Here is a 24495-nt window from a genome sequence, read left to right as displayed (position 1 = left end):
CAACAATGGCAGAGGATTATTTGGATTTAAACCCAGTGGCGCTCAGATGATCTGTCCGGAAAAGTATGTTTATTTTTTTTATTTGATTGTGCCTGTGAGTCCGGCGGGGGAGAATGTTGATGTGTTTGTTGGCGCGCGTGTGTGTGTCAGCGACGTGTGTGTGTTTCCTTCCATTGGTTTCATTTGGTTAACGTTATTGGGCGAACAAGAAAACAAAAGAAAACTGTAAAATTGTAATGACCTGGAATCAACTTCTTCAGCTCAATGCTACCGTTACCCCCTCCAGAGGGTTACTGGAAAGAATTACACTCCTCCACATACAAATTTATTTGGAATAACAAACCACCACGTATAAAAAGATCCACCGCACATAGGAACAGAGCAGACGGTGGTATGGCATTTCCAGATTTCTACCACTATTTTAAGGCGTACACTTTAAGACCACTGACAACATGGTTTGATCCCCAAGCATCAGTATCCTGGAGAGATTTTGAAGAAAATATAGTAGCTCCACATAGGCTGAAGGACATAGTATACACCAAATTATCAATTAAGCAATGCGAACGGAAATTTGGCCCCATAATTACTCATGCGATCCGGATATGGCGAGAAAACACAAAAGAAATATTCTATCCCACATAAATGGCATAATCATACTCCCTTATTCAATAACAATGCACTCTTGATTGGAAAACAACCTATAAGATTCCCTAGATGGGAAAAGCAAGGCATACACTCATTAGGAGATGTCTTCAACAAACTGGGTTTTTGTAGTTATGATGAAATACGCAATTTTTTTTATCTCACCAAGTCCACATATTATTTTTACGCACAGTTATTGGCATGTTTGAAGGCTCACAGTGTTCCATTAAGGATACCAATTGTACACTACAGATACCACAAATTCTTCTACGAAAGAGAGACATCGAGAGGTTTTGTTTCAGATTTTTATCATCAATTACTAACATCCTCATATGAAACCCTCCATCTAGACTCAGTCTGGAGGAGGGATATACCAGACCTGGAGATAGATTTTGACTGGCAAGAAGCCTGGGCAAATGTTCGACTTGCATCAAGGAACCCGAACCATCAACAAATCAATCTTAACAATATTCACAGGACATACTTAACTCCTATAAGACTGAACAAAATGGGTCTTAAACAAGACCCCAAATGCTCCTTATATACAAATGGGGACGAGGGGACATTTATGCACATGTATTGGGACTGCCCACCAGTTAAGATATTCTGGAAAGAAGTGACCCAACAATTATCAAATCTCTTAACTCTGAATATACCTGTACACCCCTCTGTATTACTGCTGAATGATGTCTTTGAGTGTGCAGTACACCCACAGCTAAAGAGATTGGTTTTATCTGGTATCACAGTGGCTAAAAAGCTGATAGCATCACGATGGTTTCAACCGGAAAAAATTTGCCCGAAGGTCTGGATTCTTAAATATCTCTATGTGATTTATCAAGAAATATCTAATATCTACAGCAAGAATTTTGGGTCTCAATGAATCCAAAATGACAATGTGGTTAGAAGTGTTGGAGAGAATAAAAGCTAGCATATAAAGGTAGTGTCTGGTAGGAACAAGTTTTAATGGATGGATTATCCAATGGGGGGTCCGGGAGGGGGGGGGGGGGGGGTACGAGCTAGAGCATATGTATGTAGGGTACTAGATAGCACGTATTAGGGGTATATCCTGTATAAGACATTTAACTAAATGGTGATTTCATTGGATATGCACTGTTAATTAATGCTTGTATATCTTATCGTGTGTTGTCATGTTTGTTTATATGTTTGTTTAAAAAATAATAAAAAAAATAATGACCCTGCAGCTGTTCCAATGTAAATGTGCCTTTCTCCGTGTACTTTCGCCCGCTCTGAACTGAAGTCAGGGACTCGGTGTGCCGCGCGCTGTTCTCGCACGGAACCTCGCGAGTGCCTGCATGTGGGACTCATGTGTTTGCGCTGTGGGGTGTATTCGTCATATGGCTGCGCGTACCGCACCGTGACAGGTGTACTGTAAATTTGCGGGACGGATACACATACCGTTACACCCTTAGTATTATATTAGGGCTGTCCCCGACTAAGGATTTGGACGGTCGACTAGGATTGGCCAAAATTTGCCGTTAGTCGACTATTGGTCGACTTAAAAAAAAATATATATATATATATATATATATATATATATATATATATATATATATATATATATATATATATATATATATAATATTTTTAAACTTTTATTTATTTATTTATTTTTTACTTTTTTATCATTCCATTTGGGCTGTGGGGGGTGCTTAATGTCTGAAGGAGTCGACTGAAGGCTTCTTGTCCTCTGCAAAAGCATGCAATTGGTCCACTGATGGATACATCTTGATATTTGTCTAGTCTAGTGTGTTCATTGTGCCTGTTTTCATAGGCAGTTAGCCTCTGGTATGCGTGCCATTAGCGTTAGCCACGCTTCTAGGCCTCTTATATTTTTTTTTTTTTTTTTTTTTTTATTATATTCGACTAAGAGGTTGGCCAGTCGACTACGGCTCCTTTCGACCGATTAGTCGACTAATCGATTAATAGGGGTCAGCCCTAGTATATATATATATATGTTCCGGTTGTACTTTGTATATTCTGTCATTACAAAAGTGCAACATAAATAGTTTGTTAGTATTATTATTATTATTAGTAGTAGTAGTAGTAGTATTCATATTCGTATTAGTAATAGTAGTAGTAGTAGTAATAATAATAATAGTAGTAGTAGTAGTAGTAGTAGTAGTAGTAGTAGTAGTAGTAGTAGTAGTAGTAGTAGTAGTAGTAGTAGTAGTAGTAGTAATAGTAGTATAGTAGTAGTAGTAGTAGTAGCAGTAGTAGCAGTAATAGTAGTAGTAGTAGTAGTAGTAGTAGTAGTAGTAGTAGTAGTAGTAGTAGTAGTAGTAGTAGTAGTAGTATTATTAGTAATAGTAGTAGTAGTAGTAGTAGTAGTAGTAGTAGTAGTAGTAGTAGTATAGTAGTAGTAGTAGTAGTAGTAGTAGTAGTAGTAGTAGTAGTAGTAGTAGTAGTAGTGGTAGTAGTAGTGGTAGTAGTAATAGTGGTAGTAGTAGTAGTAGTAGTAATATTGTAGTAGTAGTAGTAGTAGTAGTAGTAGTAGTAGTAGTAGTAGTAGTAGTAGTAGTAGTAGTATTATTAGTAGTAATAGTAGTATAGTAGTTGTTGTGAAGGGCCAGATTAAACCGAATATATATATTTATTTATATATATATATTTAATTGTATTTGTATATTCTCTAATATTCCTTGATATCCCTTGTATATTCCTTGTACAATATGCATTGAATATCCATTCTAGCCTACTGAACATCCCATAATAGTCTCCATTCTACTATTGGTCTAGACCTTGGTGCCAGGCTGCCATACCCCTCAGACCCAGTTCAAACGTACCGCTCAACATGTACGAACGAGTCCTAGTTCCGCGTAGGAATCTGGCTACCGCACCACTAATGGGACTATTTGTTCATAGTGCGTATATATACTGCGCTACTAAAGTAGGACTTCCTTTTCAGTCCAGTTTCTTACCCTCCAATAGAGTCACAGACGTAAAGCCTCCCCGCGACGCCACGTGTGGGAGTAAGGCCAAGTTCGGCTTACCATCGGTATTGAGACATCGTGTATATTAATATTTGAATAGTCATATTTGGCACTATATCGTCGAGTTGGACGTAGTCTATTAAGCTAATAATAGTCTGTTAATATATAGTGCTTCGTGCGGTGAGAATACTACCGTAGTCAGTACCCCATCGTTTCGGGCAGAGAACTGGCTGCTTATCCAGGGTGGTTGACCCCACGTGAAGCTGCACCCGAGGAGCCCCAGAGCCGACGAGCGAGTGGACCTGTATACCGGATTATTCTACCGACGACAGCCCGCCTTCCCCGGCACGGATTATGCTTTGTATACGTTGATTATTCCATGGATAAAGACCCCCGACACTGCCGTGTGTTGGAACCCCCCCCCCTGGAGAGGACGCAAGGTGAGGAGACGCTCTGCAAGATGAGGTCGCTTCACGTCTCTCCTCCGTGGACCGGAGGACGCCGGCCCACAAAGAGCCCACCTGCTTTCATCTGTGGTCCAAGGATCGCCGGTGCATTGAACGGCACTACAGTGGGTTCACCTGGGATACCCTTGGCCGGATGAGGCAGCCGGATTCTACCCCCCCCCCCTTCCTACTCCTGTCGGCTTACAAGCGACCGGATTAACCCCCCCTAGTGTATCCAGCCTATAATCATTAAAGTACCATTGCTGTTATTCCTTAACTATTCCAGGTCGTATATGTACCACCTGCGCCTTCAGAGATTGGACATTCTCTATTGATATACCGACGAATACTCTTGCCATAAAAGTGCATACTAATTCCCATTCATAAATGTGATTGATTTAGTGCTTGCTCTACACACCATCGCTGTGTAGAAATAAAGACCTATTTCTAATTCGTACATTTGTGTTGGATCCGTTTCATCTACGTGACAGTGTTCATCATAATATATTTATGCCAAGTACTGGGTGGCCGAATATTAAGTACAAAGGTAGTGGTAGTAAGTATCATATCTAGTAATACAGTCAGGGAATTGTACCCCTCAGTTACAAATTGGTCCTTCGAGCCGGAGGGTAATTAGTGTAATATTAATATAGTGTTATTAATATTGAAATGGCCTATGATGAACACTCCACGAAACGATCCTCCTAACCAACGCCCGCAGCGCGAACGACGGCTCCCTCAGTACTTAGAGGCTTACGCTGTCAGTCAACAACCTAGTCTTCTACTAACAGTAAACGCGGTAAAACTAGAAAGTAAAAGTATGTCTAACCCCAACGCCCAGACTACCCCGACCATAGAGGCCCCTACGGGTTCTAATGTAACTGACCAAGTTCACGGTGGGGACCAGTGGGAACCAGACATGACTTCACACCCCGCCAGTACTGAAGAAGTAGTCCCCGATGAGTCCCGGGAGGAATACAACGCTACCGAGACAGAACTCGGCACGGAAGAAGACGGGGAGAGCACCGTGGAGATAGAGCTCCAAGGCTCCGCAAGGAGTACCCCGAGGGAAGGCTCCCCTATACAACCGCCTTCTCCCAGCGAGGCAGAGAGGACCCTACAGCAGGCCTTCCTCATCAGCCTGAACGCCGCTGCTGAACGCGACCGACTGCAGATCCAGCAGCGGAGCGAAGAAGAGCATATACGTCTAGAAATAAGACGCATTCAGAGGGAAGAGAATGTGGCCCGAGACCGAGCAGACAGCCAGCGAGCAGCTGCTGGTGCTCTACGGGACGCAGAGCGCGACAGACAGCAAGCGCAACTAATAGAACAGCTGATCAGACGGACAACACCCTCTCCCTCCGCCAGAGGCTCCAGGAACTCGTCTAGACACACCTCCAGGGCGGCATCCCCTAGCCGAGTAAACAACCCTGAACTTGACCAACAGACGAGGTCTATACCCCCCACAGACCACCTCCCCCCACCGGTCCACGCGAGACCTAGCAACCGGGAAGGAGCAGCATATCCTGTGGAGAGGCTAAACCAGAGACTACAAGCACTGGATGACCTAACTGAAGACGAAGAGGAAGAGGAGGAGAACCACGCCCGACGACAGCACAGTACTCTACCGGACCAGGAGGTCCGGTACAGCCCAGGCTATACTCCCGCGGAGCTGCGCTACAGACCCCCGACTCTATACCCGGGTGAGCACGACGCACGACCCGCACCGAGGAACAGCACCTGGACAAGCGGGCCATGGTACACTGCCGGTACCAGCCCATACCAAGGAGCGGGAGGAGACTCGCCTAGGAGGCCTCTCCCCCAACGCTCGCCGATGTATCCACAGTCAGCGTCATACATTGGCACGCCTATGGTGCCCGACTTCACCCAAGAGAACCGGGCCCAGTATACAGAACTCCGCATGTGTCTGGAGACCATGTTGGTGGATGTATTGGATGAACGCCACAAATACGCCATCCTACTGAAGCACTTAAAGGTACCCCGCGCACATAATATAGCGCTCGCCTACGCGACTTCCACCACCCCATACACAGCAGCGCTGGTAGCATTGGACCAGAGGTATGGGGCGCATATGGGATTACGTGATCCAGGAGATCCGACACATCGACCGCTTACCCCCAGCAATAGACAATCGAGCACTGGACGACCTGTCCATCAGAGTGCAGTCCCTGGTAGGGATGTTGGGAGCGCAGAGAGAGAAGGGGAGGCATGCGTCCTTTCACCCTGGCTTTTCTCCCTATACACCAACCTGCTCATATCCCTCCACAACTCCGTAAAAATATATAAATATGCAGACGACACAACCCTTATAGGCCTCATCACAGACAATAACGAAACAGAATACCGTACACAAATCAACCACACACTCACCTGGTGCACAGACAATAACCTCCTTCTCAACTCATCAAAAACCCAAGAACTCATCATAGATTTCAGACGCCAGCCAAACCCCAAAACCCCCATATCCATCTCCGGCAAACCCATAATCACCACAGATTCCTTCAAATTTCTCGGCACTCACATAAGCAATAATCTCAAATGGAAAACCAACACAGACCATATACACAAAAAAGCAAATCAAAGACTCTTCTTCCTCCGCCAGCTTAAGAAATACAGAGTCAATAAACATCTCTTGCTCCGTTTCTACCAGGCCATTATACAAAGCATCCTCACCTTCTCCATAACTGTTTGGTACAGCAATCTGGACACTCACTCAAAAAACAAACTACAAAGAATCATCAATAAATCCTCAAAAATAATCTGCACCCCCCTCCCTTCCCTCGAATCACTCCACCGCCAAATTACAATCAGGAGAGCCAGGAAAATCATCTCCGACCCCACTCACCCAGCACACCACATCTTCCAGCTGCTGCCCTCCGGGAGGCGCTACAGATCCCTGACCACCAAAACAACCCGGTTCAAAAACAGCTTCTTCCCCACTGCCATACGGACACTGAACTCCCTGTAGCACCCCCCCCCCCCTGCAGTACCCCCCGCAACCCCCCTTACCTCTGCTGACATGGACATGGACAAACTCACAAACTCTGAACTGTATCTATGTAATTGTGTTTTCTTTTATGTACGCTGTAAGTGATGTTATATGTTCTATGTTTTTGTGGTTTTATGTTTTTATGTTGGAACTGCTATGAAACCTGCACTGAAACTAAATTCCACCAGCCTGGCTGTGTGGTCATTAAATAAATTGATTGATTGATGAACTTTACGCCAACTCAAATGTGGAAAGGATCTTGGAGAAGCTGCCGCCCGCTCGACAGGAGCGTTTTAGGCGACAGAGAGACCACCGAGACCCGAATGGCCCCGAACCGAACCTCCTCGACCTAGCAGACTTCCTGGCGAGAGAAGTCAGCAGCCTACGGCTAGATACATTCGGACGGAGTACCCCTGGCTCCAGAGAAGGAACCAGACGACTAAATGATGGAAGAAGATCGGTGACTGTGATGCACCAATCGGAGTCAGTACCGAGCAGCAGGAGCCACAGTACCCCCTCCAGAACGGAGAAGTGGAAGATAGTGTGCCCCTACTGTGAGAAAGAACACTGGCTAGCGCAATGTGACTCCTTCCCCAAGCTGAACGCGGAGGAAGCAAGTCAATGGATAAAGTCCAACAAGCGCTGTTTTCGCTGTGCGCGCTCACACATGGCAGCCGAATGCCGCTTAAAGAAAAGGTGCACCAAGTGCGATGGAGCCCATCTGGACATACTTCACGACAGTAACAGACGGCGCCCTTCACCCGCACCATCCAGCAGCAAAGCGAGCGTCATGTACATCGATCCCGCCAGCAGCAGTGGAGCCTGAGTACTCCTAAAAGTAGTGCGTGTGACACTAAGCTACCAGAATAAAGTCCTGGACACTTACGCCGTCCTCGATGACGGGTCAGAGAAGACCCTTCTGCTCGCCTCCGCTGCGGCCCAGCTAGGGCTGCGGGGAAGCGAAACCCAAATGACAATTCGGACAATAAGACGAGATTTGAAGACGATAAAGGGCGAGAATGTCTCATTCTCTATCGCAGCAAGCGGCCAGCCTGAGCGACGGTACCAGATTACAGACGCTTTCACCAGCCAAGAAATAGGACTGTCGCGGTACACATACCCCGTCGCCAAGCTGATGGAGAAATATGCACATCTGCGCAAGTTACCGATCCCGCTCATAGACAATGCTATGCCGACCCTGTTGATAGGCTCCGACCATGCAGACCTCATTGTCCCGATAGACCGGGTTCATACCGGACCCCGAGGCTGTCCTGCAGCAGTCGAGACCCGTTTGGGATGGACTCTCCAAGGCCCGCTCGCCAAATCTCTCAACCGAAGTACAGCCACTAGATGTCTCCACTCCCGAGTCACAGAGGGAGAAACCGCACTCCTGCAACACGTAGAGCGGTTATGGACCTTGGAACAAATGCCCTTTAAGAACGGAAAGAAAGACATTCGCTCTAAAGATGACATTTACGCCATTCACCTCCTCGAGACAGGGACCAAGAGAGTCCCGGTCAACGGCGTGTTGAGATACGCCACGGCACTCCTGCGGCGAGAAGGAATTCCTACTTTCCACGCCAAGACAGACGCCACAGAACGGTACCTGCTGAACACGGAGCGGCGCTTAGCCAAGAACCCCGCCCAAGAGAGTGTATACCGCGCTGAGATTGAGAAGCTCATCACAGCGGGACACGTCACAAAGATGGACATTAAAGAGGCTGACCAGACCACTGAATCGTGGTACGTGCCTCACCACAAGGTCCATCACAACGGTAAAGACCGCATAGTATTTAACTGCAGCTACCAGATCGGATCCCAAAATCTGAATAAAGAGTTACTGCCTGGTCCCACACTCGGCCCCTCCCTACTCGGTGTTCTACTCCGCTTCCGCCAGGAAAAGGTGGCCATCAGCGGGGACATTAAAGGAATGTTCCTGCAGGTGAGATTAGTAGAGGAGGACAAGCCCCTGTTACGGTTCCTATGGAGAGAGAAGCCAGGAGATGAGCACCCAGCCATCTACCAATGGGAAGTCCTCCCCTTCGGAACGACGTGCAGCCCCTGCTGTGCTACATTTGCACTACAGAAACATGTAGCAGAGGACCCAGCAGCGGACGAAGAGGTCCGACACAGCGTAAAGAACAGCTTCTACGTAGACAACTGTCTACAAAGCCTTTCAACCCAGGAAGAAGCCGAGGCTCTCCTGATTAAACTCCGCGCCTCATTGATCAAAGGCGGCTTTAATCTCAGGCAGTGGGCCAGCAGCGATCCGCAAGTACTGCGCAGCCTCTCCTCCGAGGACAAGGCAGCCAGCAGCGAGACCTGGATGGCTACAATCCCGGGAGAAGCCCAGGAGATGACCCTAGGATTGGTGTGGCGATTCAAAACAGATTCGCTTCACTACAGACACAAGCCCCTGACTACGGAGCAGGGAAGGCCGGCGGCGGCGCCGACCACCAGACGGAGTGTGTACACAACACTCGCCCGACAATATGACCCGCTAGGATGTATTCTACCGTACACCACCAGGGCAAAAATGATTGTACGAGCATTGTGGGACAAGGACCAGGGCTGGGACGACCCCATTCCCGCACACCTTGCATCCACCTGGAGAGAGTGGGAGATGGAGCTCCACTCACTCCCAGGCGTTAATATGCGCCGAAGCTACTTCCCACCCACGGTGAGGCCAGAGACATGTAAAATGGACTTACACGTCTTCAGTGACGCCTCAGAGGTCGCATACGGATCAGTAGCCTACTTGCGGGCCCAAGAAAGGGGGGGAGAGATCTACACAGCATTTGTCCTCGCCCGCTCGAGAATAGCCCCACGCAAGCAACAATCTATCCCACGTCTAGAGCTCTGCGCAGCCCTAGCCGGAGCGCACCTAGCCACGCTCATCCAACGTGAGCTCACCATACCGGTGTCTAGAACAATCCTGTGGTCAGATTCCACGACAGTACTCGCCTGGATCAAATCGGACTCATGCAAGTACAAAGTCTTCGTGGGAGTCAGAGTCACCGAGATTCAAGACTTAACCGAAGAGTTAACCGGGGAAACAGAGTGGCGCTACGTTGATACAAAACAGAACCCAGCTGACGTCATCACCCGGGGGATGCCCCTGGATGACCTCACCCGTCACAATGCTTACAGTGACGGCCCCGCATTCCTAAGACTCCCGGAAGGACAGTGGCCCATGCCTATCCCGAGGGAAGCAAGTCCAGAGGAGGTGGAAAATAAGAAGTCTGTGTTCTGTGGATTGAGCACTGTTATCTCCGCAGACCCCACCATAGAGAGTGCACAACAAAGGACATTCCTACTGCACTACCTACCGTCTCTACAGACCCGCCAGAAGTGGGTAAAGGAGAGAGACAATTTGACAGAAGGAACAGTCGTCATGATTATTGATCAATCACTGCCCAGAGCTATGTGGCCGGCCGGCCGCGTAAGCAAAGTGATCACCGGTGCCGACGGCAAGGTCCGAGCAGCTGAAGTGCTTGTCCAGGGTCGCACTTACACCCGTCCCGTGGCGAGGCTCATAGAACTGCCCCGACTCCCAGACACAATCGATGATGACCATGACCCTATAACCCTATGACTTTGTGAAGTTGACTGACCCCTACAGCAAACCCTTATGTGTAAATAGACAACGCGATTAATCTGTCTCTGTTTAACTGATTAGGTCTGGGACCAATCAGGGGGTGGCTGTTGTGAAGGGCCAGATTAAACCGAATATATATATTTATTTATATATATATATTTAATTGTATTTGTATATTCTCTAATATTCCTTGATATCCCTTGTATATTCCTTGTACAATATGCATTGAATATCCATTCTAGCCTACTGAACATCCCATAATAGTCTCCATTCTACTATTGGTCGAGACCTTGGTGCCAGGCTGCCATACCCCTCAGACCCAGTTCAAACGTACCGCTCAACATGTACGAACGAGTCCTAGTTCCGCGTAGGAATCTGGCTACCGCACCACTAATGGGACTATTTGTTCATAGTGCGTATATATACTGCGCTACTAAAGTAGGACTTCCTTTTCAGTCCAGTTTCTTACCCTCCAATAGAGTCACAGACGTAAAGCCTCCCCGCGACGCCACGTGTGGGAGTAAGGCCAAGTTCGGCTTACCATCGGTATTGAGACATCGTGTATATTAATATTTGAATAGTCATATTTGGCACTATATCGTCGAGTTGGACGTAGTCTATTAAGCTAATAATAGTCTGTTAATATATAGTGCTTCGTGCGGTGAGAATACTACCGTAGTCAGTACCCCATCGTTTCGGGCAGAGAACTGGCTGCTTATCCAGGGTGGTTGACCCCACGTGAAGCTGCACCCGAGGAGCCCCAGAGCCGACGAGCGAGTGGACCTGTATACCGGATTATTCTACCGACGACAGCCCGCCTTCCCCGGCACGGATTATGCTTTGTATACGTTGATTATTCCATGGATAAAGACCCCCGACACTGCCGTGTGTTGGAACCCCCCCCCCTGGAGAGGACGCAAGGTGAGGAGACGCTCTGCAAGACGAGGTCGCTTCACGTCTCTCCTCCGTGGACCGGAGGACGCCGGCCCACAAAGAGCCCACCTGCTTTCATCTGTGGTCCAAGGATCGCCGGCGCATTGAACGGCACTACAGTGGGTTCACCTGGGATACCCTTGGCCGGATGAGGCAGCCGGATTCTACCCCCCCCCCCTTCCTACTCCTGTCGGCTTACAAGCGACCGGATTAACCCCCCCTAGTGTATCCAGCCTATAATCATTAAAGTACCATTGCTGTTATTCCTTAACTATTCCAGGTCGTATATGTACCACCTGCGCCTTCAGAGATTGGACATTCTCTATTGATATACCGACGAATACTCTTGCCATAAAAGTGCATACTAATTCCCATTCATAAATGTGATTGATTTGATTAAGTGCTTGCTCTACACACCATCGCTGTGTAGAAATAAAGACCTATTTCTAATTCGTACATTTGTGTTGGATCCGTTTCATCTACGTGACAGTGTTCATCATAATATATTTATGCCGAGTACTGGGTGGCCGAATATTAAGTACAAAGGTAGTGGTAGTAAGTATCATATCTAGTAATACAGTCAGGGAATTGTACCCCTCAGTTACAGTAGTAGTAGTAGTAGTATTATTAGTAGTAATAGTAGTAGTAGTATTAGCAGTAGCAGTAGTAGCAGTAGTAGTAGCAGTAGCAGTAGTAGTAGTAGTAGCAGTAGTATTATTAGTAGTAATAGTAGTAGTAGTAGTAGCAGTAGCAGTAGTAGCAGTAGTAGTAGTAGTAGTAGTAGTATTATTAGTAGTAGTAGTAGTAGTAGTAGTAGTAGTAGTAGTAGTAGTAGTAGCAGTAGCAGTAGCAGTAGTAGTAGTAGTAGTAGTAGTAGTAGTAGTAGTAGTAGTAGTAGTAGTAGTAGTAGTAGTAGTAGTAGTAATATATTAATGAATGAATGAATGAATGAATGATCTTTATTGTCATTGTACAGGTACAACGCAGACCCTGGGTGCTAGTGAAACACACAACAACAATGACACACGCAACAATACACACAGTATTAAGAGGATAATAATATAAAAGCAGATAATAATATAAAACTATTTATAGTCTTAAGGTGAGAACGTACGTCAACTATGAGGAAGTCCAACCAGCACCAGGCGTTGGTGAAATACTTGGCGAACCCGTAGGCCACCCACTTCAGCAGCATCTCCAGGATGAATATGTACGTGAAGATCTTGTCTGCGAACTCCAACACCACCTTGATGGTCTTCCTCTGCTCAATGTAGATATCCTCAAACGCCTAGAGTAGAATACAAGCAAAGTGATTACCTGACGCACAAATCACAATGACACCAAATGTACTGTCTGAATATAGTTGTTAGTAGATTTTGTAATTGCCGGTATATGATCGGGATTAAATAAATATAGTTCCTTGGCATCGTTTTTGTCCTGGAATGATCCCTGCTGTTGAGATCGTTCTCTATGTATGTCTGGTCAGAAACCAGTAGCAGAGTATCAGAACGCAGCGAGTGCAGCATATACTCTGAGTAAACAAACAGCTATTTAACAAAAATGGTGAATTCCCTCCAAAAGGTCAAAATGGCAATGTGTGTGTGTGTGTGTGTGTGTGTGTGTGTGTGTGTGTGTGTGTGTGTGTGTGTGTGTGTGTGTGTGTGTGTGTGTGTGTGTGTGTGTGTGTGTGTGTGTGTGTGTGTGTGTGTGTGTGTGTGTGTGTGTGTGTGTGTGTGTGTGTATGTGTGTGCGTGCGTGCGTGTGTGTGAAATTACTTTTTAAAATTAAACCAACTGCACTTGCTCTTCAGAGGCTTCAGTATTTCTACTGGATACCATCAGATATCAGGTGATGGTAACAATAGGGTACTGGTATCAGATATCAGATATCAGGTGATGGTAACAATAGGGTACTGGTATCAGATATCAGATATCAGGTGATGGGTAACAATAGGGTACTGGTATCAGATATCAGATATCAGGTGATGGGTAACAATAGGGTACTGGTATCAGATATCAGATATCAGGTGACGGGTAACAATAGGGTACTGGTATCAGATATCAGATATCAGGTGATGGGTAACAATAGGGTACTGGTATCAGATATCAGATATCAGGTGATGGGTAACAATAGGGTACTGGTATCAGATATCAGATATCTGGTGACAGGTAACAATAGGGTACTGGTATCAGATATCAGATATCTGGTGACAGGTAACAATAGGGTACTGGTATCAGATATCAGATATCAGGTGATGGGTAACAATAGGGTACTGGTATCAGATATCAGATATCAGGTGATGGGTAACAATAGGGTACTGGTATTAGATATCAGATACCAGGTGATGGGTAACAATAGGGTACTGATAGGGTAGTGATTTGATTGTCTGCACACGTAGAATTAAGTTGGATCGCTCTAATGGGGGGAAAAGGATAATAGCTCAATAATCAATATGTTTGGATCTACTGGATATCCCTGGTGTTAAAGTGTCGACCAGACCGCTCTGCGCTCCGTCCCCGTGGAGGAGAACTCACCAGGGCTCCGCTGCTCAGCAGGATCATGAAGATGATGAAGCTCTCGAACCAGTTGTGCTCCACGATCCTGTAGCAGGTCTTCCTCAGCGTCCACCACATCTTCCAGCGGCCCGTCTCCACGCTGACCTGGCAACACTGGAACTTGTGCACACAGTCTGACAAGAAGAGACAACGTGGTAAGGTTTAGAGGGTTGATCATGATCCAGCCTGGTGAGATTTAGTGTTGACATACTGTAGTGTAATCAAACATTAGAACATTAGAATCAAATACATCTGCAGGACTGGGAAAGGTTGTAAATCGTTGTCAGCCGCAATCCTTTTGGTTATTCGCGTGGTGGACGGTCGGGGCCAGTAAGATATACATTACCATAACTGAGAACATGCAACACAAAAAACACTGTTAATATGTAACTGTGTACATTTTGTCAAATCAGTTTGTAGTGGTGGGGTCTTTCTGATATTAGATTAGATTAAATTACATTCAAATGTAATGTCACAAGTAGCCTACAGTATAACAAAAGGATGTTTGGCATCCAACCAGAGTGCAAATGTAACAGAAAAGTGTAATAGTAATATACAATGTACAGGTGATTAAACTGGGTATAAAATATATAAATTAGTACTACTGAGTTATAGTGCTAATCAGATGTATGTACAGAGTTGTAGTATTAATATGTACAGTGATACAGGTATAAAGACATTATGGTAGTAAGTCATACTGGCCAGCAGCGTAACTAGTAAGAGTAGGTAAGGGATATGTACAGATATAGATATAGTATCTACAGATATGTAAAAAGGATTATATGCAGGTATGTACATATATATATATATAGTGTATATATAGCATTATTTCCCATGCTATCATACAGAGTTGTATGGGTTATATGCAGGTGTATAAGTACTAGGGATGTCCGATATTATCGGCCTTGTGAGGTTTTTGTCCGCTGCTCACCTACTCTCTCTGTTTCCTTTAAGCCTACTGTTGGGGAATTTCCTTCTCACTCACTCTCTCTAGCCCCCACCCTCTTGTTCGTTACTCTCGTTTGCTCTCAGCGGCCACACCCTTGTACTACCTGTCATTATGTGTTTGATTGGTCTGGTGCCGAACTCACACTTTTAGTTCGATTATCAATTACCTCTCGCACCTGTGGTGCGATTTAATTAGTTCCCCTGTGGCCTTTAAGTACCTGGCTCTTCCACTCTGTTCCTGGTGGGGTCGTGTTGTAACATGCCGTAACTTTCGGTATCATATTCTCTATCATCAAGACTCCTTCGGGAGGTCCTCTGTTCTGTCTATGCTGTTTTTATCTCCGGCGTAAAGATGTGCTCCAGCCTTCGCCTCCTGTCGCCGTTGCCTGAGGGAGAGACTGGACTGCGCTCCCTAGACTTCCACGGGAGGCATCCCAGTGATCCACTTCAGACCTCCGCGCAGCAGTCGTCCTGACGCACATCCAGACCTCCGCGCTGCAGACGCCCAGACACCATCCAGACCTCCGAGCTTGGCACGCTCCTCCGTACCAGTGCGCACTCCCAGCAGACGCGCATCATCCAGACCTCCGAGCTTGGCACGCTCCTCCGTACCAGCGCGCACTCCCAGCAGACGCGCATCATCCAGACCTCCGAGCTTGGCACGCTCCTCCGTACCAGCGCGCACTCCCAGCAGACGCGCATCATCCAGACCTCCGAGCTTGGCACGCTCCTCCGTACCAGCGCGCACTCCCAGCAGACGCGCATCATCCAGACCTCCGAGCTTGGCACGCTCCTCCACGCAGACGCACTCCAGATGCGTCTCTCTGTACCGGCGCGCACTCCAAGCAGTGGCGCACCACTCTGACCTCCGCTCGGACAGCCGGCTCCCCGGTGGCGACGCTCTCGCCCCGCTGCTGTTCCAGCGCTTTTTGCGCACAAACGTCTGGGTGAGTTTTTACTGACTGTCTTGATCAAATTCCGTTTTCGTGTGTTTCTATAACACTGAAGATTACCACCTTTATAATCAGACAGTCACTCACCCAGCGTGTGCCTTTGTTTGTTTTCACTGGGATAATATTTTTGGACTTTACATCTCCCACTGTGTGTTTGTTTCACACCGAAGATATTATTCACATTGGATTGTTTTTTGGACTTCACTCTCACTGTGTATTTACACGAAGATATTTCTCACTTGGGATTGTGTTTTGGAACATTTGCTCACTGTGTGTTTACTCTTTTCCAGTATGCAGCTCCTGCCCTCGTCCTGTTCCAAGGCCTTACCCTGTTTGTCCCCAGCCCGCCTCCGCGGGCCTCTGTCCCTTCTCCCCTTTCTAGTCCTCCCTGTCCAGTTCCCCCTAGTTCCTCCCTGTTCCTGACTTCCCTTGCCTTCCCCTTAGCCAGCTCGCCTCTTAAAGGCACTGTACCTTTCCCTTCTTGTTATTCCAGTATTTTGTGTTTCTCCCTTAAAGGGACAGTGCCGTTTTTTCCTTCTGTTTCAATAAATGCCCGTTTCTTGGCTTACCCTCATACCTGTCTTGTGTTGTGCGATTGGGGTCGGTTACAAACCATAACAGGTCTACCGATATTATCGGCCGATATCGGCATTAAAATGTGATATCGGAAAATATTGGTATCGGTTTTCAATATTTTTTTTTTAGTATAAGACAGTTGTAGACAGTGAAAGCAGTAGGTAGGTATAAAGTGAGTATAAGACAGTTGTAGACAGTGAAAGCAGTAGGTAGGTATAAAGTGAGTATAAGACAGTTGTAGACAGTGAAAGCAGTAGGTAGGTATAAAGTGAGTATAAGACAGTTGTAGACAGTGAAAGCAGTAGGTAGATATAAAGTGAGTATAAGACAGTTGTAGACAGTGAAAGCAGTAGGCAGGTATAAAGTGAGTATAAGACAGTTGTAGACAGTGAAAGCAGTAGGTAGATATAAAGTGAGTATAAGACAGTTGGAGACAGTGAAAGCAGTATGTAGGTATAAAGTGAGTATAAGACAGTTGGAGACAGTGAAAGCAGTAGGTAGGTATAAAGTGAGTATAAGACAGTTGTAGACAGTGAAAGCAGTAGGTAGGTATAAAGTGAGTATAAGACAGTTGTAGACAGTGAAAGCAGTAGGTAGATATAAAGTGAGTATAAGACAGTTGTAGACAGTGAAAGCAGTAGGTAGGTATAAAGTGAGTATAAGACAGTTGTAGACAGTGAAAGCAGTAGGTAGGTATAAAGTGAGTATAAGACAGTTGTAGACAGTGAAATCAGTAGGTAGGTATAAAGTGAGTATAAGACAGTTGTAGACAGTGAAAGCAGTAGCTGCAGTAGGTATAAAGTGAGTATAAGACAGTTGGAGACAGTGAAAGCAGTAGGTAGGTATAAAATGAGTATAAGACAGTTGTAGACAGTGAAAGCAGTAGGTAGGTATAACGTGAGTATAAGACAGTTGTAGACAGTGAAAGCAGTAGGTAGGTATAAAGTGAGTATAAGACAGTTGTAGACAGTGAAAGCAGTAGGCAGGTATAAAGTGAGTATAAGACAGTTGTAGGCAGTGAAAGCAGTAGGTAGGTATAAAGTGAGTATAAGACAGTTGTAGACAGTGAAAGCAGTATGTAGGTATAAAGTGAGAATAAGACAGTTGTAGACAGTGAAAGCAGTAGGCAGGTATAAAGTGATTATAAGACAGTTGTAGACAGTGAAAGCAGTAGGTAGGTATAAATTGAGTATAAGACAGTTGTAGACAGTCAAAGCAGTAGGTAGATATAAAGTGAGTATAAGACAGTTGTAGACAGTGAAAGCAGTAGGTAGGTATAAAGTGAGAATAAGACAGTTGTAGACAGTCAAAGCAGTAGGTAGATATAAAGTGAGTATAAGACAGTTGTAGACAGTGAAAGCAGTAGGTAGGTATAAAGTGAGAATAAGACAGTTGTAGACAGTCAAAGCAGTAGGTAGATATAAAGTGAGTATAAGACAGTTGTAGACAGTGAAAGCAGTAGCTGCAGTAGGTATAAAGTGAGTATAAGACAGTTGTAGACAGTGAAAGCAGTAGGTAGGTATAAAGTGAGAATAAGACAGTTGTAGACAGTAAAAGCAGTAGGTAGATATAAAGTGAGTATAAGACAGTTGTAGACAGTGAAAGCAGTAGGTAGGTATAAAGTGAGAATAAGACAGTTGTAGACAGTCAAAGCAGTAGGTAGATATAAAGTGAGTATAAGACAGTTGTAGACAGTGAAAGCAGTAGCTGCAGTAGGTATAAAGTGAGTATAAGACAGTTGTAGACAGTGAAAGCAGTAGGTAGGTATAAAGTGAGAATAAGACAGTTGTAGACAGTCAAAGCAGTAGGTAGATATAAAGTGAGTATAAGACAGTTGTAGACAGTGAAAGCAGTAGGTAGGTATAAAGTGAGTATAAGACAGTTGTAGACAGTGAAAGCAGTAGGTAGGTATAACGTGAGTATAAGACAGTTGTAGACAGTGAAAGCAGTAGGTAGGTATAAAGTGAGTATAAGACAGTTGTAGACAGTGAAAGCAGTAGGTAGGTTTGATTGATTGAATTGATTGATTGATTGATTGATTGATTGATTGATTGATTGATTGATTGAAAACTTTATTAACAGATTGCAGAATGGGTACAATACCGTACAGCTCAATACACACAATTGTTAAGGGGATGCAGACCAGAGAAAGACTTTCGTCTTGTTTCCACCAGGGTCCCCCATTTTCAATTCATCAGGACATATATGACATACATGACATACAGATAGTCAGTACTGCTACATCTATACATTTATGACATACCAGATTTGCAAATACAGTACTGTTTGTGATACAGAAGGAGTCAAGAAAAGGGAGTATATACATTTGACGTAGAAACTGTACATTGGAGGAGGTTGGGTGGGGGGGGTTGGGTACACTGGGATATTGACAACCATACTGGGTAATTTACATTGGAGGTGGTTGGGGGGGGGGGGGGGGGCACACTGTATAAGCAAGCAAAACTGTACATTGAGGGGGGGGGAGACTCTGTACAAACAAACAAAATTGTACATTGGACTATTGACAAAACCATACTAGGTAAATGACTGTACATTGGAGGGGGTTGGGTTAGGATATTTACAGGGGCCAGTGTTGAATTGCAGTCTCCCGTAGGTGTCTCTTGAGAGAGGTTTTGAAAGTGGGTAGTGATCCACATTCCTTTACAGCTTTGGGTAGGGCGTTCCTAGGTATAAAGTGAGTATAAGACAGTTGTAGACAGTGAAAGCAGTAGGTAGGTATAAAGTGAGTATAAGACAGTTGTAGACAGTGAAAGCAGTAGGTAGGTATAAAGTGAGTATAAGACAGTTGTAGACAGTGAAAGCAGTAGGTAGATATAAAGTGAGTATAAGACAGTTGGAGACAGTGAAAGCAGTATGTAGGTATAAAGTGAGTATAAGACAGTTGGAGACAGTGAAAGCAGTAGGTAGGTATAAAGTGAGTATAAGACAGTTGTAGACAGTGAAAGCAGTAGGTAGGTATAAAGTGAGTATAAGACAGTTGTAGAGAGTGAAAGCAGTAGGTAGGTATAACGTGAGTATAAGACAGTTGTAGACAGTGAAAGCAGTAGGTAGGTATAAAGTGAGTATAAGACAGTTGTAGACAGTGAAAGCAGTAGGTAGGTATAAAGTGAGTATAAGACAGTTGTAGACAGTGAAAGCAGTAGGTAGGTATAAAGTGAGTATAAGACAGTTGTAGACAGTGAAAGCAGTAGGTAGGTATAAAGTGAGTATAAGACAGTTGTAGACAGTGAAAGCAGTAGGTAGGTATAAAGTGAGTATAAGACAGTTGTAGACAGTGAAAGCAGTAGGTAGGTATAAAGTGAGTATAAGACAGTTGTAGACAGTGAAAGCAGTAGGTAGGTATAAAGTGAGTATAAGACAGTTGTAGACAGTGAAAGCAGTAGGTAGGTATAAAGTGAGTATAAGACAGTTGTAGACAGTGAAAGCAGTATGTAGGTATAAAGTGAGAATAAGACAGTTGTAGACAGTAAAAGCAGTAGGCAGGTATAAAGTGATTATAAGACAGTTGTAGACAGTGAAAGCAGTAGGTAGGTATAAAGTGAGTATAAGACAGTTGTAGACAGTGAAAGCAGTAGGTAGGTATAAAGTGAGAATAAGACAGTTGTAGACAGTCAAAGCAGTAGGTAGATATAAAGTGAGTATAAGACAGTTGTAGACAGTGAAAGCAGTAGCTGCAGTAGGTATAAAGTGAGTATAAGACAGTTGTAGACAGTGAAAGCAGTAGGTAGGTATAAAGTGAGAATAAGACAGTTGTAGACAGTCAAAGCAGTAGGTAGATATAAAGTGAGTATAAGACAGTTGTAGACAGTGAAAGCAGTAGGTAGGTATAAAGTGAGTATAAGACAGTTGTAGACAGTGAAAGCAGTAGGTAGATATAAAGTGAGTATAAGACAGTTGGAGACAGTGAAAGCAGTATGTAGGTATAAAGTGAGTATAAGACAGTTGGAGACAGTGAAAGCAGTAGGTAGGTATAAAGTGAGTATAAGACAGTTGTAGACAGTGAAAGCAGTAGGTAGGTATAAAGTGAGTATAAGACAGTTGTAGACAGTGAAAGCAGTAGGTAGGTATAACGTGAGTATAAGACAGTTGTAGACAGTGAAAGCAGTAGGTAGGTATAAAGTGAGTATAAGACAGTTGTAGACAGTGAAAGCAGTAGGTAGGTATAAAGTGAGTATAAGACAGTTGTAGACAGTGAAAGCAGTAGGTAGGTATAAAGTGAGTATAAGACAGTTGTAGACAGTGAAAGCAGTAGGTAGGTATAAAGTGAGTATAAGACAGTTGTAGACAGTGAAAGCAGTAGGTAGGTATAAAGTGAGTATAAGACAGTTGTAGACAGTGAAAGCAGTAGGTAGGTATAAAGTGAGTATAAGACAGTTGTAGACAGTGAAAGCAGTAGGTAGGTATAAAGTGAGTATAAGACAGTTGTAGACAGTGAAAGCAGTAGGTAGGTATAAAGTGAGTATAAGACAGTTGTAGACAGTGAAAGCAGTAGGTAGGTATAAAGTGAGTATAAGACAGTTGTAGACAGTGAAAGCAGTATGTAGGTATAAAGTGAGAATAAGACAGTTGTAGACAGTGAAAGCAGTAGGCAGGTATAAAGTGATTATAAGACAGTTGTAGACAGTGAAAGCAGTAGGTAGGTATAAAGTGAGTATAAGACAGTTGTAGACAGTGAAAGCAGTAGGTAGGTATAAAGTGAGAATAAGACAGTTGTAGACAGTCAAAGCAGTAGGTATATATAAAGTGAGTATAAGACAGTTGTAGACAGTGAAAGCAGTAGGTAGGTATAAAGTGAGTATAAGACAGTTGTAGACAGTGAAAGCAGTATGTAGGTATAAAGTGAGTATAAGACAGTTGTAGACAGTGAAAGCAGTAGGTAGGTATAAAGTGAGTATAAGACAGTTGTAGACAGTGAAAGCAGTAGGTAGGTATAAAGTGAGTATAAGACAGTTGTAGACAGTGAAAGCAGTAGGTAGGTATAAAGTGAGTATAAGACAGTTGTAGACAGTGAAAGCAGTAGGTAGGTATAAAGTGAGTATAAGACAGTTGTAGACAGTGAAAGCAGTAGGTACACAGTACAATGTGCAGTGTCAAATATGCAGTGTCAAAGTACATTGACTCTTTCAGAGTTATTACAACAACAGTTTGAGTAAAATGCAGACAGTGTTGGTGAAATATTTCGTAGTTAATTGGCTGGTGTCATCACTACTCTGGGAAGCTCCGCCCATCTCCTTCTCTTCAAAAATCTCCAGGACACGCCATTTTCTCCAGGTCGAAGCAGAGGTAACTCAGGTAAGTTTCTCCCCCTAATCACATATTAATTAATTAATTCTGTAGCTATTGGTTTCCAGCAACTTGCAAGAGGTAATGTTAATGTTGTTAAATACAATGTGGAGGGGTGATTGTGAATTGTATCGTTTGGAAAAAAAGATCGAAAAAAACACGGGGATATTATAAGCTAACATTGGCTTAGTAACGAACATTTGCACGCCATGTTCTGAGGTAAATTTGTCCTACAGTATGAAATCAATTAACAGTTATTTGGCATTTGACCAACGTTATTCTTTTGTTAAGTCCACAGATTTCAGCGACAGCCAAGTAAGACCGCACGTGCCGTGCGCCATTTCACGTTGAGGCCTTGAACGTGAGCCAAGTCAAGTCAAGTCAAGAGTTTTAATTGTCACGGCATACAGGTATACAATGAAATGCGGCTGGTCTTGCCCGCGACGATGTGCAATACAGTGGTACAACATATAATAGAATCCAATAAAAATACAGTGGTACAACATATAATAGAATCCAATAAAAACAACAGTGCAATAAACAGGTAACATGGTGTGACATCTCTGTATCTGTACATAGTATTTACAGAGCATATAGGACATGCTAGGTAGCTTTAGTAGTGCAATACACTGTTCCTGTTGTTATACTAATTTAAAGTGGCCTTTCCTCTTGGCCATAAGTGTGCGTGTGTGCGGCATGAGTGTTAAAGTGGCTGCTAGTGTGTGAGCGTGCTCAGCGTGCGTGTCGTGTGTGTGCTTGTGTGTGCTTGTGTGTGGATAGTTCAGTTTCTGTGGCTCTCAATGTTCATTGTTCAAGGCTCTGATGGCCTGGGGGAAGAAGCTGAGCCTAAGCCTCTCCGTCCTAGTAGCTGGGGTTCGCAGGCGTCTGCCTGACCTCAGCAGCTGGAACAGGCTGTTATTGGGGTGGTGGGGGTCTTTCATTATTCTGCAGGCTCTGGATTTGCACCTCTTGTTGTATAGAACCTGCAGGGTAGGTAGCGCAATACCCGTGGTACGCTCGGCTGAGCGCACCACTCTCTGTAGGGCCTTCTTGTCCTGTGCCGTGCTGTTTCCATACCAGGCAGTGATGTTTCCGGTCAAGATGCTCTCTACAGCTCCTGAGTAGAAGGACTGGAGTATCTTCCCCGATACTCTGAACTTCCTTAACTGTCTCAGGTGGTAGAGGCGCTGCTTCGCTTTCTTTACTACTGTGTCTATGTGTGTTGACCATGTCAGATCCTCTGAGATGTGGACCCCCAGGTACTTGAAGCTGCTCACCCTGTCCACGGTAGCCCCGTTAATCATCAGTGGTGTGTGTGTCTCCTGCTGTCCTCTCCTATAATCCACGATCAGCTCCTTGGTTTTACCAATGTTCAGGAGCAGGCTGTTGTCCTGGCACCAACGTTCCAGTACCTCAACCTCCTCCCGGTAGGCCTTCTCGTCGTTGTCCGAGATCAGCCCCACCACCACCGTGTCGTCTGCGAACTTCACTATGGAGTTGGAGCTGAACTTGGCCACACAATCGTGTGTGTAGAGTGAGTACAGCAGGGGGCTTAGAACACAGCCCTGGGGGGACCCGATGCTCAGGGTGATGGTGTTGGAGGTCTGACCCCCCACCCTGACCGCCTGGGGTCTTTCACTCAGAAAGTCCAGTACCCAGGCGCTCAGGGCGGAGCTCAGACCTAGCTCGATCAGCTTGCCCACCAGTCTGGTGGGGACTATGGTGTTGAACGCTGAGCTGTAGTCAATGAACAACAGTCTCACATAGCCCCCCTTCTGACGGTCAAGGTGGGAGAGAGTGCTGTGCAGTACCTGGGAGACCGCGTCGTCAGTGGACCTGTTTGTCCTGTATGCAAATTGCATAGGGTCCATATCACTGGGGAGGGAGGCACAAATGTGGTCCTTGACCAGCCTCTCAAAACATTTCATGACCACAGAGGTGAGTGCCACCGGTCTGTAGTCATTTGGACATGTTGGGGAGGGTTTCTTCGGTACAGGGATGATGGTAGACATCTTGAAGCAGGCAGGGACCACTGACTCCGCCAGGGATTGATTAAATATGGCGGTGAACACCGGGGCAAGCTGGTTTGCACAGGACTTAAGTATGCGTCCTGTTATACCATCTGGGCCAGCAGCCTTCCTGGTGTTCACCTGCATAAATGCTCTTCTCACACTGTGTTCCGACAACGAGAGAGCGCCCCCGCCCCCCTGCGGTTGCCCCCCCCCTCCACAACAGCCGGTGCGCCAGTGACGTCACTAGCCAGAGGGCTAGCGGCGACACTGTCTACACCGAACCGAGCGTAGAAGGAGTTGAGTTTGTCCGCGAGAGAGGCGTCGTCGCTCCCCATTGAGGGGGCGCTGACTTTGTAGTCAGTTATTGTCTTCAGTCCCCTCCACAAGCCTCTTGTGTCGTTTTGTGCCATTTGTGTCTCCAGTTTCTCAGCATATGTCCTCTTAGCAAGTTTAACAGCCTTGCGCAGAGTGTAGACTGAAGCCTTGTACTCTTCCATATTTCCTGACTCTCTGCCCAGGTTATAAGCCGTGGTGCGTGAGTTCAGGGCTGCTCTAATAGTGCTGTCC

The 24495-nt window shown here is 45.2% G+C and overlaps 1 protein-coding gene across 1 annotated transcript in view; it reads right to left on the bottom strand.

Annotated features, from left to right (window-relative positions):
• Window positions 1-24495, bottom strand: part of scn1laa (sodium channel, voltage-gated, type I-like, alpha) — a gene marked incomplete at both ends in the record, with an annotated part of 146580 nt that overhangs the window by 35723 nt on the left and 86362 nt on the right. The window contains 2 exons of the mRNA XM_084311428.1: window positions 12695-12868; window positions 14115-14269. Of these exons, the coding sequence (XP_084167554.1) occupies window positions 12695-12868; window positions 14115-14269 (329 nt within the window). The remainder of the gene's footprint in view (window positions 1-12694; window positions 12869-14114; window positions 14270-24495) is intronic.

Source organism: Notolepis coatsorum, assembly GCF_963971535.1.
Source record: "Notolepis coatsorum genome assembly, chromosome: 3".
Lineage (NCBI taxonomy): Eukaryota > Metazoa > Chordata > Actinopteri > Aulopiformes > Paralepididae > Notolepis > Notolepis coatsorum.
This window is presented reverse-complemented; position numbering and strand designations above follow the sequence as displayed.